The sequence below is a fragment of the Desmodus rotundus genome, chromosome 2, assembly GCF_022682495.2.
Source record: "Desmodus rotundus isolate HL8 chromosome 2, HLdesRot8A.1, whole genome shotgun sequence".
Taxonomy (NCBI): domain Eukaryota; kingdom Metazoa; phylum Chordata; class Mammalia; order Chiroptera; family Phyllostomidae; genus Desmodus; species Desmodus rotundus.
In genome coordinates, this window is record NC_071388.1 from 188417299 (window position 1) to 188430148 (window position 12850).

Consider the following 12850-nt stretch of genomic DNA (forward strand, 5'->3'; position numbering starts at 1 on the left):
CAATGCAAAGTAAGTAGAACTGAAATGTTGAGCGGCACTTCCAGGAAGTCTTTCTTAAGGGAAGAAATACCTTCTTCTTTGCTTCTTTTGTCTTCCTGCAGCCTGAAAAGGTTGTGTAATGGTTGGATCTTCAGCAGATACCTGCCCAGAAGGTAGACTGGCCAGTGGTTGAAGGATTATGGGGCAGAAAGAAAGGAGACTGGGTTGCTGTTGACATCTGAGGCCACTATCATTAACCCTGAAATGCCGGTCTCTGGCCTTCTTTCATGAGGGAAAAATAAACTTCCATTTTATTTAAGGCACTGCAATTTTGCTTCTCCTGGGTATATGCAGCGGAACCTAGTTCTACTCCAAATCTGAATCCTGTATGAATCAGAATTAAGTAGTGACGTTTGTACAGGGGAATGAAACTTAACCTAATGCTAGGACAGTAATCTAAAAGTTTTAACTAATTGTAATTTCATGAAGGTTTCTCATACACACTATGTAATGAATAATATAACCGGAAAAACTTTCACTGTAAACTGACAACAAATGCTCAGTAAATGTCAACACTGAACAAGGAAATAAAGTTTTGGAGGTTTCTTATTTGGAGGAGTAAATTAGTATTTCCCAAAAAACCAATTTTGGACAAGTTAGCAATGAGAAAATAAATTAATATTTATCAAAATATGACCCTAAATTTAGAGCTGAATAAAGTTAATGAAATATAATCCCTGTATTATAAAAATTTTATAGAAAGTATCGATTTCTGAAAGATAACATGGGGCTCACACAAAGCAACACGAATCTACACACGTCCTGTAAAATCCCGCTCTGCCACACACCAAATATTTTTACTGTGTGTCATTTGTGTATGTACTTTCCGGTGTTAAAACCGCAGTTGTGAATACTTGGTAAGATATAAAATAATGGGAGGTATTAACATTGTGACCTTCTGTGGTCAAGTCAGCCTTAGATTCTTAGGTGTCTCAGAGCTGTGTGCCACTCAGGTTGTCTGAACACCAGCACAGGAAGGCATTTTACTTCCCAGAACACTGGGAGAGACAGTCCATTTCATGGTGAACAATGGCTTTTTAACAGTGCTTAATTAGGAGATGGAGGGAACCTTGCATCAAAAACCATTAGCAAATTTATCTAGAAGATTTTGTGCTGTATCATAAAACAGCCAGCAACTGAAGAAATCCTGACCTTGCTTAGCATGCCAATTCGCCTTGGACCATTGCCATGTAAGCTTCTTCCAGGAGCCAGAGATGAGTATCACAGATACTTAAGGATAAAAAGCTGAAGGTTATTGATAATTCAAAGCAGATGATGCCAGAAACCTCATACTGCCAAGAAATTTGAAGAAACTTTCATTTTATTTTGAAGGAAAATTTCTCTTCCATTTCCAAGAGAAATTTAACTTTTCGTTTGTCAACTAGCCCTGGCAATAGAGGGGCTGGACTGACAGCTTTTCTTAACACTGTCAAACTACTAATTCAAACTTGGAATCAGCCCCCCCTCCTTTTCCTGCTAAAGCAAGACAATTTATGAATACGTAATAATATAAGCTGACGCAAACGGGCCAGTTAGAGGTTTAGGTCCTTCTTTCTGTAATCCAGTATAGATTACACCTAGATGCCTGCTTCAGTCTCTCTCTCTCTCTTTTTTCTTTTTTTGGGGGAGGGGGCAGAAATAACAAAATAATAGAAACTCCAAATGTATTAAGAAAAGATCTATAAGTCTGTGCCTCATTACAAAGTCAAAATCAAGAGGGAAGATAAAGATAACTATGCATTGTACTTGTCCTGTTTTGTTCAAATCCTCATCATTTTAAATAAACAACAGTAATGTTTATTAATGAGATTAATCTACCAATTACAGCATACCAGGAACACAGTAGATACTCAATTAAGTGACAATTGTTATAACTTTCATTTTGAAGTAAAATACTTTCATTTTATTCTCATCTTAACATTTGTTAAGTTGCTAAAATCTGCAAAAATCATAAAGCTAAATAAACTACAAGAGAAAGGGCCCATCCATTCCTCTTATTTTATAAAATACTGACCTTAAATGTCCCTGAGAGATTGTAACTTTGACTGATTTTAACTGCATTCCCGGCCTCCTAAGAATCACTTGCATTACCAGAAGAGGATTGCTAAGAGAGTGCTGTTAGCAATTCCTGCTCTCAAAGTCCAGTGCAAAGGGGACCACGGCCTGCTCAAGACCTCCCGAACCAGAGTCCCTGCTGTGAGGCTCAGGAACTACATTCTTAGGACAAGCACCATTGATTCAAAATCAAATTCAAATTCCTAAACTGAAAACCTGTTCTACTTGTCTAGTTTGCAGAGTAACTGGGAAACACTGAGTCTCTAATCTGTGCTTTCTTCAAGATTATGTAAAGTTTCTTTCTGTTTCTGCACATTGGAAAATGAAGTGCAGTTCTTCAATTTTCCTGCTCTGATTTCTGTAGCTTACCTTTTTGACACCTAGGTTCTATTACTTCCCAAATTTTCCCCAACCTGTCAATGATGGGCAAAATAATGAATGCAAGTCCACCAGCAATGACTATATGAAAAGATCAGTTCATGGAATCTAGTTCTGTATGGTTCCCTGTGACGTGGTAATTTTTATAAAAAACGCTTCTGGACGAGTTTCACTTCCTGTGGATAAATTCTCCTTACCTCTATTTCACCTCTATTATGGAGCTCTTCCCACTGAAATGTAATCTCCACATTAACTATGTAATGCTGAACACCAGTTTTTCTCCTCCGGATTACAGCCATCTAAATTTCTGTCAGTCAAAAATTCCGTGAATATGCCTACCGTGCCTTAAATTCGGAGCACTGTAAAAAAACCCAGGAGACACCATGGCTAGGCTGAGAGCACAGCAATTACTCATATGCAGATGAAGGAAGTGTATAAAGGGACTGAGTCAGACAGCTCTAGAAAGGCAATGCGGGGCTCCGTTCTGCCCGGTCAGCACTTCCTACCTGCCCAGCCAGTGTAAGCAGTGCCATCCCGAGGGTCTGCGGACTTCAGGCCTCTCTCCATTTGCTGCAGAAGCTCTCGAATCTTATTGTTCAAACGTTGTGAGAACTCAGGAGTCAGCTGCAGATATCAAGAGGACAACAAACATCAAAATGTATGGGCCACTTGGCCTGCTAGATATGGGTTGTCAAAAAGAATTTATTTCCACCTAAGGGCACATTTTTCTGCCTGGGAGAAATGGGCAATTACAGCAATTCCTCAATAACACCATTGTTAAATGTTGTTTCATTATAAATTGATGAAGAAAAAAATTGATTCCTGCCAGGTCCTCTCTCAGTGTGGAGTTTGCATGTTCTCCCCACGTCTGTAGGTTTTCTCTGGAAACTCCAGTTTCTTCCCACATCCCAAGGATGCACATGTGAGGGATACTGGCATCTAAATTGTCCCCAGCTGGGTGTGGATGTGTGTGCGTCTGTGAGTGAGTACAGCCGGGGAAGGAAGGGCAGGCATCCTGTCCAGGGTGGGCCCCAGCTCAGCACTGGCAGGACAGGCTCTCATCACCCCTACCCTTGAACCTGATTAAGTGGGCTGGAGAAGAATGACCAGACTTATTTCTATGAATCTTTCTTAAATGTGTGTATAGCTGACATGTATTTCAGGGTTTAATATTAGAAGTGTTTTCGTTCTTTACTTAGAAGTTTGATGTTTCTGTGACCAGAATTATGCCATTCAACTTTAACCCTTGTTTATATCAATTAGCCCATGGTAAAATTGATTTCGTTATATGTTGTTTTGCTTAAAGTCACAGTTAGGACTTACTGTATTTTATTCTTAACCAACAACAACAAAGTAACAACACTTAGAAGTACTACTGTTCAAGGCAGGAAGCAGAGTTGACCCTTGAGCAACACAGGCTGGAACTGTGCAGGTCCACATTTATGTGGGTTGTTCACTTGACTGTGCAGCTCAAACCTGTGTTGCTCCAGGGTCAACTCCACGGCCGGGAATTGAGTACGTGGAAAGCCGACCGTGGTTCTGCTCGGATTTTTGACTGCTGGAGAGGTCAGCGCCCCCAGCCCCTTGCACTGTTCAAGGATCTGCTATGCGTTTGTTCTAACATCAGTGTTTTACATAAAAGTTTTTTAAATATGAAAAGAGGCCACCAATGATAAACTGGACCAATATTTTATTATAATAAAAATCACTTTATTAAATTAGCCATAAATCAGAAGATGTCTGCTGTGATTCCCAAACTTGGATCTCACACAGCAGTAAAATTTCAAACCAGTGTTGGGGAACATAACAGGGGTACATTTTATGTCACCACGTAAGGATTGTAAAAACTAACTACTACTATCTGTTACCATCATCTCATTTTTTAAAAAAGGGTATCTTAACATTGAAAAATGTGAGGATGGCATAGAATTATTAATAATAATAATAAAAGATACTAAATTTTATGCCTTTGCTAAGTGGCTTAGTTGGTTGCAGCACTGTCCTGCACACCAGCAGTTGCAGGTGTGACCCCCCACTGGGGCGTGTATGGGAAGCAATCAATCAATGTCTCTCATGTCTATTTCTCTCTCTCTCTCAAATCAATAAACATACCCTCAGGAGAAGATTAAGAAAAAAAGACATTAAGTTTAACTTGTGAAGAGCCTTAACTCTGATAAGGCAAATGAGACAATCAGCCACATCAGGATTATTTGTTCTGCAGCATCTCCAGCACCTCTGTAATCCCTTATGTCACACACTGTTTGAAGAAACCACATCGTTTGAAGGACAATTATTTACTCCTATTATTTGACAATTTCTGCCACAAGGTTAAGATTTCAACAAGTCCTGAAAGTACACTCAGTAAGATAAAATATACTTTAATATTAACATAAAAGATCTATAAATCGCAACTAGATAGAAGAGTGCATCTACGTGAGAACCTGCCATCTTCTGTTCACAGATCAAGGAGAATTTATCTTCTTGCTTGGCCTCACTTTAAGGGACCAAGAACACTGACTCGCCTCGGCCTCAGGAAGGGAAGTTACTGTCTCTTTGGCGCATAACTGCACTTAATAAAGGCGATCTGGCTGAGAGTATCGATTGCTTGTGGCAGACCACAAAATTGTTCAAACTCTAGCGCTATTTGAAGAGTCTCTTAAAAACTACCCCCCCTTTTTTTCGACAGACGCCAAAAAACAGACCAATCCCTTATTAAAATGTGTGTGTTGACAAATTAAGGACAGATCTCCAGGGTCTCCTCCTTCATGTTTAATGTTAAACAATTTTAGAACTTGTACGCTAGTTTCTTTCAGGGATATGTTCAAAAAGCTTGTGTTAAGCAATAAATTAGTTACTTGGGGGCTGGAGTTTAAATTTAAGAATATCATTTTTTTCTCCCTTGGGAATAGAGTTAACTTTGCAGGAAAGTATTTAATTTATAAATAGCGAGCTACATTTTCCTGAAGGCTCCTGTCGTTAGGATACACCCTCAAGTGTTCTCCGCCAAGTTACCATGAAACAGCATGTCTCCCTCCAACGAGACAAGACACACACTTCAGCTTCAGGATCTGCAGAGCTGGGCAGAACACAGGTTCGAATGGCCACCTGTCAAGTTACCTTGACAGATACGAAAAAGCTAAGGCCATTACATCCCGTGTGAAGGTCTTTTGATATGACTGCGGAGTTCAGAAATAACCTCATAAAATTTTAAACAATGCGTGTGCACTTAAAGAGGTCACTTACCCAATCTCACTCAGTCTTAGGATTTCTCAACCAGGTATTCTTAAAAAGAACTGCTTTCTCTCTTAACAATTACGTTCCCCCAAAGAGACAGGAGAAAGCACGGGCCCCTGGTAACTCACACCCAGCTTCCCTTCTGCACAGGAGTCTGTGTGGTGCAAACCAGTTTCCTAGGTTTTCCAGCTCTGGGGATGTCCCGCAGGGCGTGGAAGTGGCACCAAGAACTCCAGGCCTATGTCCCACATTTCTCTTAACACCTGCAGTTCGAAGGTGTCTTCACCACACACTCCAGTTTACTCTCATCAGCACCCTGCCCATACTCGTGTACAGTCACGACGCAAGGAACAGGGCGCAGGTGCAATGCCATCAGGATTTTCACCTCTCTTTAAAAAGAAACCAAGAAGATCAAAAACGCAAAACTGCGTGGTAATCTGCAACCGCCTATTTTGATAAAGTACCAATGAATTCGGTTATTTCAGTGATCAATTAGCGATGATTCCTTATAGTCTACATGTTAAAGCTCAAATTGTATATTTCTACATGTATTTTATATATTTCAAATGTATTTTATACAGTTACCATCGAGTTAAATGTATTTTTTAAAAGGGGTGCTCATCCCTTTCGGGCAAAACTGAGCGCTCCCCAAACAACTGGGGGTTGGCAGAAGGGAGTCAGGCAGGTGTATCCCAAACTCACCCTCCCGGCAGGATCAAAGTAGCCTTCGGCCAGGGATTTGTTATAATCGGCATAAGGATTCGGGAAGGCCCTTTGAGCCATGGCGCCAGAAGCGAGCCTGCAGAACAGGGGAAAGAGAGAACCGGGGGTGAGACGGGGACCTCGGCCCGGCTGCGCGGGCGGCGGCCGGAGCCCTGGCAACGCTTCCTTGCCGACCCCCGGGCCGCCGCACGGTCTCGGCGGCGCGAGGGGGCGCCGGCCCCACGTCCGCCCGGCCGCTAGGGCGTGGCATCTCCGCGAAAGGGCTGCCAGGGGCCCGAACCCACCGCGATGAAGCGGCCCCGTTTTGCACCGCGCCTTCCCACGCCCGCGACTTGAAGCAACTGCCCACGCAGTGTCCAGACGGCCAACTCCGCCTCGTCCTCTCACCCCACAGCTCCAGACAGCAGCAGCGCCGCGGTCTCCGCTCACTTCCTCCCCGTCGGACCAATGAGAACCTTCGTCACTCCGCGGACCCGCCCCCTTCTCGCTTTTCGTTCTTTAAAGAGACACGAGTGTGATTTTTGAAGGATAATACGGGATGATTTAACTTCTGGGTAGCGGGACCGGGGATTTATCTTAATATATCGTGCAAATGTGCCCAATATCTTCTACATTTGTTTTCTTTTAATTCTTTTTATTTTCACGAAAACCAATACAAGTCCAGATAACTCTTAAGAATTACAATATATATTTTTTTAATCTGGAGAAGAAAAAAAAGATTGCATTGAGAAATAAACGTTCATATTCCTACTCTAGGACTGAATAATGTCTCTTCAGAGATTTTCCAAACTTTTCTTTCACTTAAAGACAAAACAAAAATGAAACAGAACAAACAAAACCACCACCACAATTAACAACACCAGGACAAAAGTCAAGGTTTATTGAAGGGCCAATACCTCCCAGGCACTCAAGAGGCAATGTGAGTGCCCTAGGGACAAGGTATCAAATGCTAATTGATAAAACATCCGGGAATCCGGGAAAATACAGGAAAACACGCATCGCAGCTTTTAAGAACGTTGATCTGATCCTTAGCCTGCATTGGACTATAACACTGTATACCCAAACCCCTTAAAAAAATAACCAAGTCCAACAGAGCAGAACATCCACAACATTCAATTTCAATGTTTAATAGTCTCCATTATCCAAAAAAAATTCCTTTCATTTAAACGTATAGTCATTCTAAACGTATAGGCTCATTCTGTTGCTCAGCGAATTTTGGAGGTCAGTTTAAAAGTCATGAAGAGTCACTCTTTCTCTTCTCTCTTGTTAGGACTCTGGCCCCAAACCTGCAGTTGTTGAAGCTCAGTCCTTCCCAGTCCCCCACCTTGGCACAACCTTGTCCCTCTGCGGCTGTCATCTACTTCTGACCCCGACTGTGGCTCAGTGTGTTCTTTTTAACTGTTGTCCTCCTAGGACACTTATCTCCTTCACCAAATTCACAAAAATTTAGAAGAGGCCCTCAGTGAATCTTAAATTGGATACTCTTCCTATTTCAATAGATGGTTGTGTGCAGGAGCAATTGATAAGAGAAAAAAAGGAAAAGGAGTGAAAGTCATTTAGCAATTATCTTTCTTTATTAAAGTTTTACTGTCCGTTTATCCCTTTCACAGTCTTTATATGAGCAATTAGAATCAGTGTGATATTTAATTAGATTAATGACTGCTAGAGGGAGTGAGACATCATAGACAGTAGATTGTGCTTGAGCAGAAATGAAAGAGTGGAAGGGGAAGATGGAAGGAGAGTAAATGGAAGGGTGAGATGGGAAAGAAGAAAGGAGCATTTGTGGGCAGCCTCCCAAACACCTAATTTGGAGGTAGCGTGGGAGTTCTCAGCTTCAGCACTACTGACAGTTGGAAGGGATGTTTCTTTGTTGGGGGAGGCTGTCCTGTTCATTGCAGTATGTTCAGCTGTGTGCCTGGCCCCTATCCAATTGATGCCAGTAGCACACCTCTCCCAAGCAGTAACAAATTGCTAACAGCAAATGTCCCTGGGGGGAGGGGAGAAACACAGATAGGCCTGGTTGTGAACTGCTGAGACAGTGTAACCAAAAGAATTTAATAAGGTTAGACAGTTTTACTCCAGTGTTCCCACTGCTGATGTGGCTTGCTAGAATAACATGCTGAAAGAAATTCAGGAGGAACTTGGGATGGAAGTTGGAGTTGTGTATGTGTGTGTGTTTAAATCTCAGATGCAGAATTGAGCTAATTATGCTCCTTGGCTATTAGTATAGTATCATCAGTTCATTAAAGTTCATTAAGACTTTATTTTATTTTTTCTTAATTTCTATTTTCCTCCCATTCCTCTCCCCTATAAGGCAATCACCATGTTATGTTAAATTTACACAGTCGATCCTTAAACGACAGGGGGTTGAACTGCGTGGGTCCACTTCTTTGTGAATATTTTAAAATACATATACAGTTAGCCGTCAGTATCTGTGGGTTCAGTATCCACAGATTCAACCCACTGTGAATGAAAATAGTATTTTTGCTCCGCAGTTGGGAATCTGCAGATATGGGGAGACGACTATATGCATTGATCTATACCATTTTACATAAGGGACTTGAGTTTCTGCAAATTTTGGTATATGTAGGGGTTCCTGGAACCAACCCTCAGAGAATACTAAGAGAGGTATTTGTTGGTATTCTGTAGTTAAGTTTCTGAAGAGTCAAATGATACAGGGGAATTTTCCACACTTACAGGGGGAGGGTGGGTGGGTGTGGGAGGCCACGGGGGAAAGGAGTTGGTACTGATAACCCCAGAGCTGTTCAAGGGTCTAATGTATTGGGTTGACCAAAAAGTTTATTTTTTTTCCATAAAATAAAAGATATATTTTTCATTGTCACCAGTAACTTTATTGCTTTGGATATTTTAAGTAAGTTGGCTGTCTCCGACTATCGGCTTCTAGTGGGTAGAGGCCAGGGATGCTGCTAAACATCTTCCAATGCATAACCCAGCTCCAAAGCAAATAATTATTTGGCCAACATGTCAATAGGACCAAGAAACTTCACAAACTACTTTTGACACGTTTGGTCAGTCACAGCACCTTTTCCATACACTCTGCACAAATCTTTTTTTTGCATTTCAGTTACATTTTTACCTTTCTTGAAATGATAAAGCATAATAGGCTGAAAATGTTGCATACTTTCTTCCATCTTTAATATTAAAATGGCTGCACAAAAATTCACCAATTTTGATGTTTTTTTTTAAATGCACACTGATATGACAGCTGTCACAACACAATCTAACAAAATTCTTTCGAATAAAGTTAAAGACAGTAAGCACTGCTAGAGCCATCTTATGGAAAAAACAAAATGAACCTTTTGGCCAAGTCAATATATCCTTTGGAAAACATGCCATGGATTGTGTAGGTATGTATTTTTAATAAGTGCACTAGTGCTACAAATACTCATTTACTGTGTTTTAATCTGTGTTGGTCAGTGTGCAGTTTATTATTTTAGATAATTGTATAACATTTTCATAGTATTTCTCCACCTCATTTTACTTATCCTTTCCCCCAAGGATGGGCACTATTTCTAACTTCCACGTTACAAATAAGGTAGTTAGGAATATCCAGTACATGTTCTCAAAAGGATCTGATGTGAGCATTTCTGAAATGTATACCTAGAAGCTGATTGCTGGGGTATGGGACATTCTCACACTCAGTTTCTCCAGTAGTGACAGATTGCTTTCTGAAACTGGTGGACTGGTTCACATTCCCTGAAATGCAATCTAATAGTTTGTTATTCCTATGTTCTCTCCAACACTTGATATCATCCAATATCCTAGCTTTTGCAATTCTAATGGACAATGTGGAGTTTTACTGATGTTTAAACTGTCAGTATTTTTGTTGCTTAATGGTGTTGGACTTTTCTTCATACGCTTGTTAGACATCTGGCCCTTTCCTGAGATTTACCTGTTCATACCCCTCGCTTATTTTTGTTGGGTATTACATTATTTTCTTGTTGATGTACAGAAGTTGTTTTTGTTTTTGTTTTTTGGGGAGAATGATAATCTAGATAATAATCTCTTCTGTCTTGAGATGTTGTAGATATCTTTTCTAGTCTGTTAACTTTTTCTAGGGTAGCCGTTGTGAACCCTGAGGAAAAAGGCATCACCTCCAAGAAGGGCTCCTACTGGCTAACTGAGCTCAAATTAAAAAAACCAACAAAACAAGAGCCTAGCAGCCACTTCTACACAGGGGTCCTCATGCAAACTACACTTCAGGAAGGAGTCTGCACTGAATTAATTACCTGCCTCTGCCCTGAAATGTCTGCCCTGTGTTCCTGCCATCTGAGCCAGCCCTTATAACAGAGTTCCTGGAATCCTGTATCAGACAATAGGATTGAGAATTTCCCCATCCATTCAGTTGCACAGATCTGTCCAATAAGAGAGGCTCTATTATGACCAATCAGGACACTGCCTTTTGGACCAATTAAACTTCAAGGATTCGGAGTCCTTACTTGCCTGGACACGGACCAATCAGGGACCAGGGGCAGGGATTTTGTCTATATAAGCCAGCTCCCCTCTGGCTCAGGCAGTGCACTTTTCTTTTCACTGATGAGTGAGGACTGTGTTGTTTCCCAGGCTGGAGCCAAAACACCCAGGATGTCCCCCTGGAGCAGAGCAGCACAGAGTAGAGTGGAGCGCCGAGGAGACACTGCATTGAACCACATTTCTTCATTCTGATGAAGTTAAGCCCATGCAGTTCTGACGTTGTGATCTGAAGATTTAGCTTCGTGTTCAAAAAGTCTTTATACACTCATGGGCTACATTTTATTTTATAAACTTCTTACTTGTTGCAGTTAGGTCTTTAATCTATGTAGAGTTCACTTTTGAATATAGCATAAAGTGTGGATCCAAACTTATTTTGGGAGAGGTTTAGCATTGTTTAGAAAGTTCAGATATAATCAAAGTATGAACAAGTTTTCTATTTGTTAGATGGAAAAATCCAAATATTTGAATAACTGAAAATCATATAAAATTAATTTCTTTTGTTTGTTTTGTTTTATTTTGTTAGAGTACCATCCCAAAGAATTCATCCTTTGTTCTGGCTCCAAAGGAAAACACTTTATATTTAGTACCTGTACTAGTCTTTTAAGGCTGCCACAACAAAGTAGCACAGTCTGTGTAGCTTAAACAACAGAAATTTATTGTTTCACAGTTCTGAAGGCAAGAAGATCAATACTGTCACCAAGGTGGATTTCTCCTAAAGTCTCTCTCCCTATTTGCACACAGCTATCTTCTCCTTGTGTCTTCACATGGTATTGTGTGTGTGTGTGTGTGTCTATGAGGGGGAACCCCCAAACCGGAATTTATTTATAAAAATATTGTGTATTTATTGTTATGTGTTTAAACTTCAGTCACTTTGAAAGTACTCTCCTTTTGACGCAATGCACCTATCAAGACTTTTTTCCACTGCTAAAAACAGTTTTTGAACTTGTCAGTTTTGATGCTTTTTAGTGCTTCTGCTGTTTTTTTGTTTCATGTCTTCTACATTGGCAAAATGTTTCCCTTTGAGGACTTTTTTCACCCAGGGAAACAAACAAACAAACAAACAAAAAGGTCACTCGGGGCAAACTTGGGTGAATAGGGAGGGTGGGGCAGAGGGCTTACGCCATTTTGGTCACAAACTGCTGGATACTCAGCGTGGTGTTGGCCCGTGCTCTTGTAAATCACCCATCATGAAATGGGGAAATGCATTGAAAGAATCTTCAAAAAAATTCACTGAAGCTGAACGCAGCCTCTCACAACACCAGCTGGCACACTGATACAGATGGGTTCCTAGAACGCTCACCTAGTTGGGGAAGCCTGTACTACAAGGGGCCCGCCCTCCAGAAGAGAACTCCGAGTTTTTATGGGTCCCCCCATCATATGTTCTAGTATCTTCTTCTTATGAGGATACTAGTCATATTGGATTAGGGTCTGCCTTAATAACCTCATTTCACCTTAATTACCTTTTAAAGACCCTACGTCTCCCAACATAGCCACATGCTAAGGTACTGGGACTTAGGACTTCATTCAACAAATGAGTGAGGGGTGGGGCACAATTTGTCCTGTAACTGTTTTCACCTACAGCTATGGTGGCTGAACAAATCTGTGATTATTATAAGTTTGATTGTTGATGACTTTTGAAAGGATGTTTCACTTTTGGTATATTTAGAATAACATTTTGGGAAAAATATAATGTTCTTTTAATTTGTGAATCTGTCTTGTGTAAACTCTCAGGAAACAATATTATATTATTGCCTTTAAAACAGAAAGCTCTAGAAATCAAGGGAGATTTGTATTAAACAGAGAAAACAGGTATCATTTGAAGGCTCTTTATTTCGATGCTAAAACCTTAATTTCAAATGTTACAATGTGTTGTAGTTAGAGTGAAAGCAAAGCTACAGTTGGGAAGAGGCTCAGAAACATAATGGCT

At 40.7% G+C, this 12850-nt stretch overlaps 1 protein-coding gene across 2 annotated transcripts in view; it reads right to left on the bottom strand.

Moving 5' to 3' along the window:
- The window catches only part of LANCL1 (LanC like glutathione S-transferase 1), a 34807-nt gene extending 27939 nt beyond the window's left edge, over window positions 1–6868 (bottom strand). Inside the window, exons 1-3 of one of the 2 annotated variants that reach the window (XM_053919035.1) lie at window positions 6817–6868; window positions 6409–6505; window positions 2979–3096 (exon numbers count right to left, since the gene is read on the bottom strand). In XM_053919035.1, coding sequence (XP_053775010.1) covers window positions 2979–3096; window positions 6409–6489 — 199 coding nt within the window. In that variant the 5' untranslated portion in view covers window positions 6490–6505; window positions 6817–6868. Of the gene's footprint in view, window positions 1–2978; window positions 3097–6408; window positions 6506–6713 lie in introns of both variants that reach the window. The other variant, XM_053919033.1, reaches the window with a different exon arrangement.
- Between the last annotated feature and the right edge of the window lie 5982 nt (window positions 6869–12850).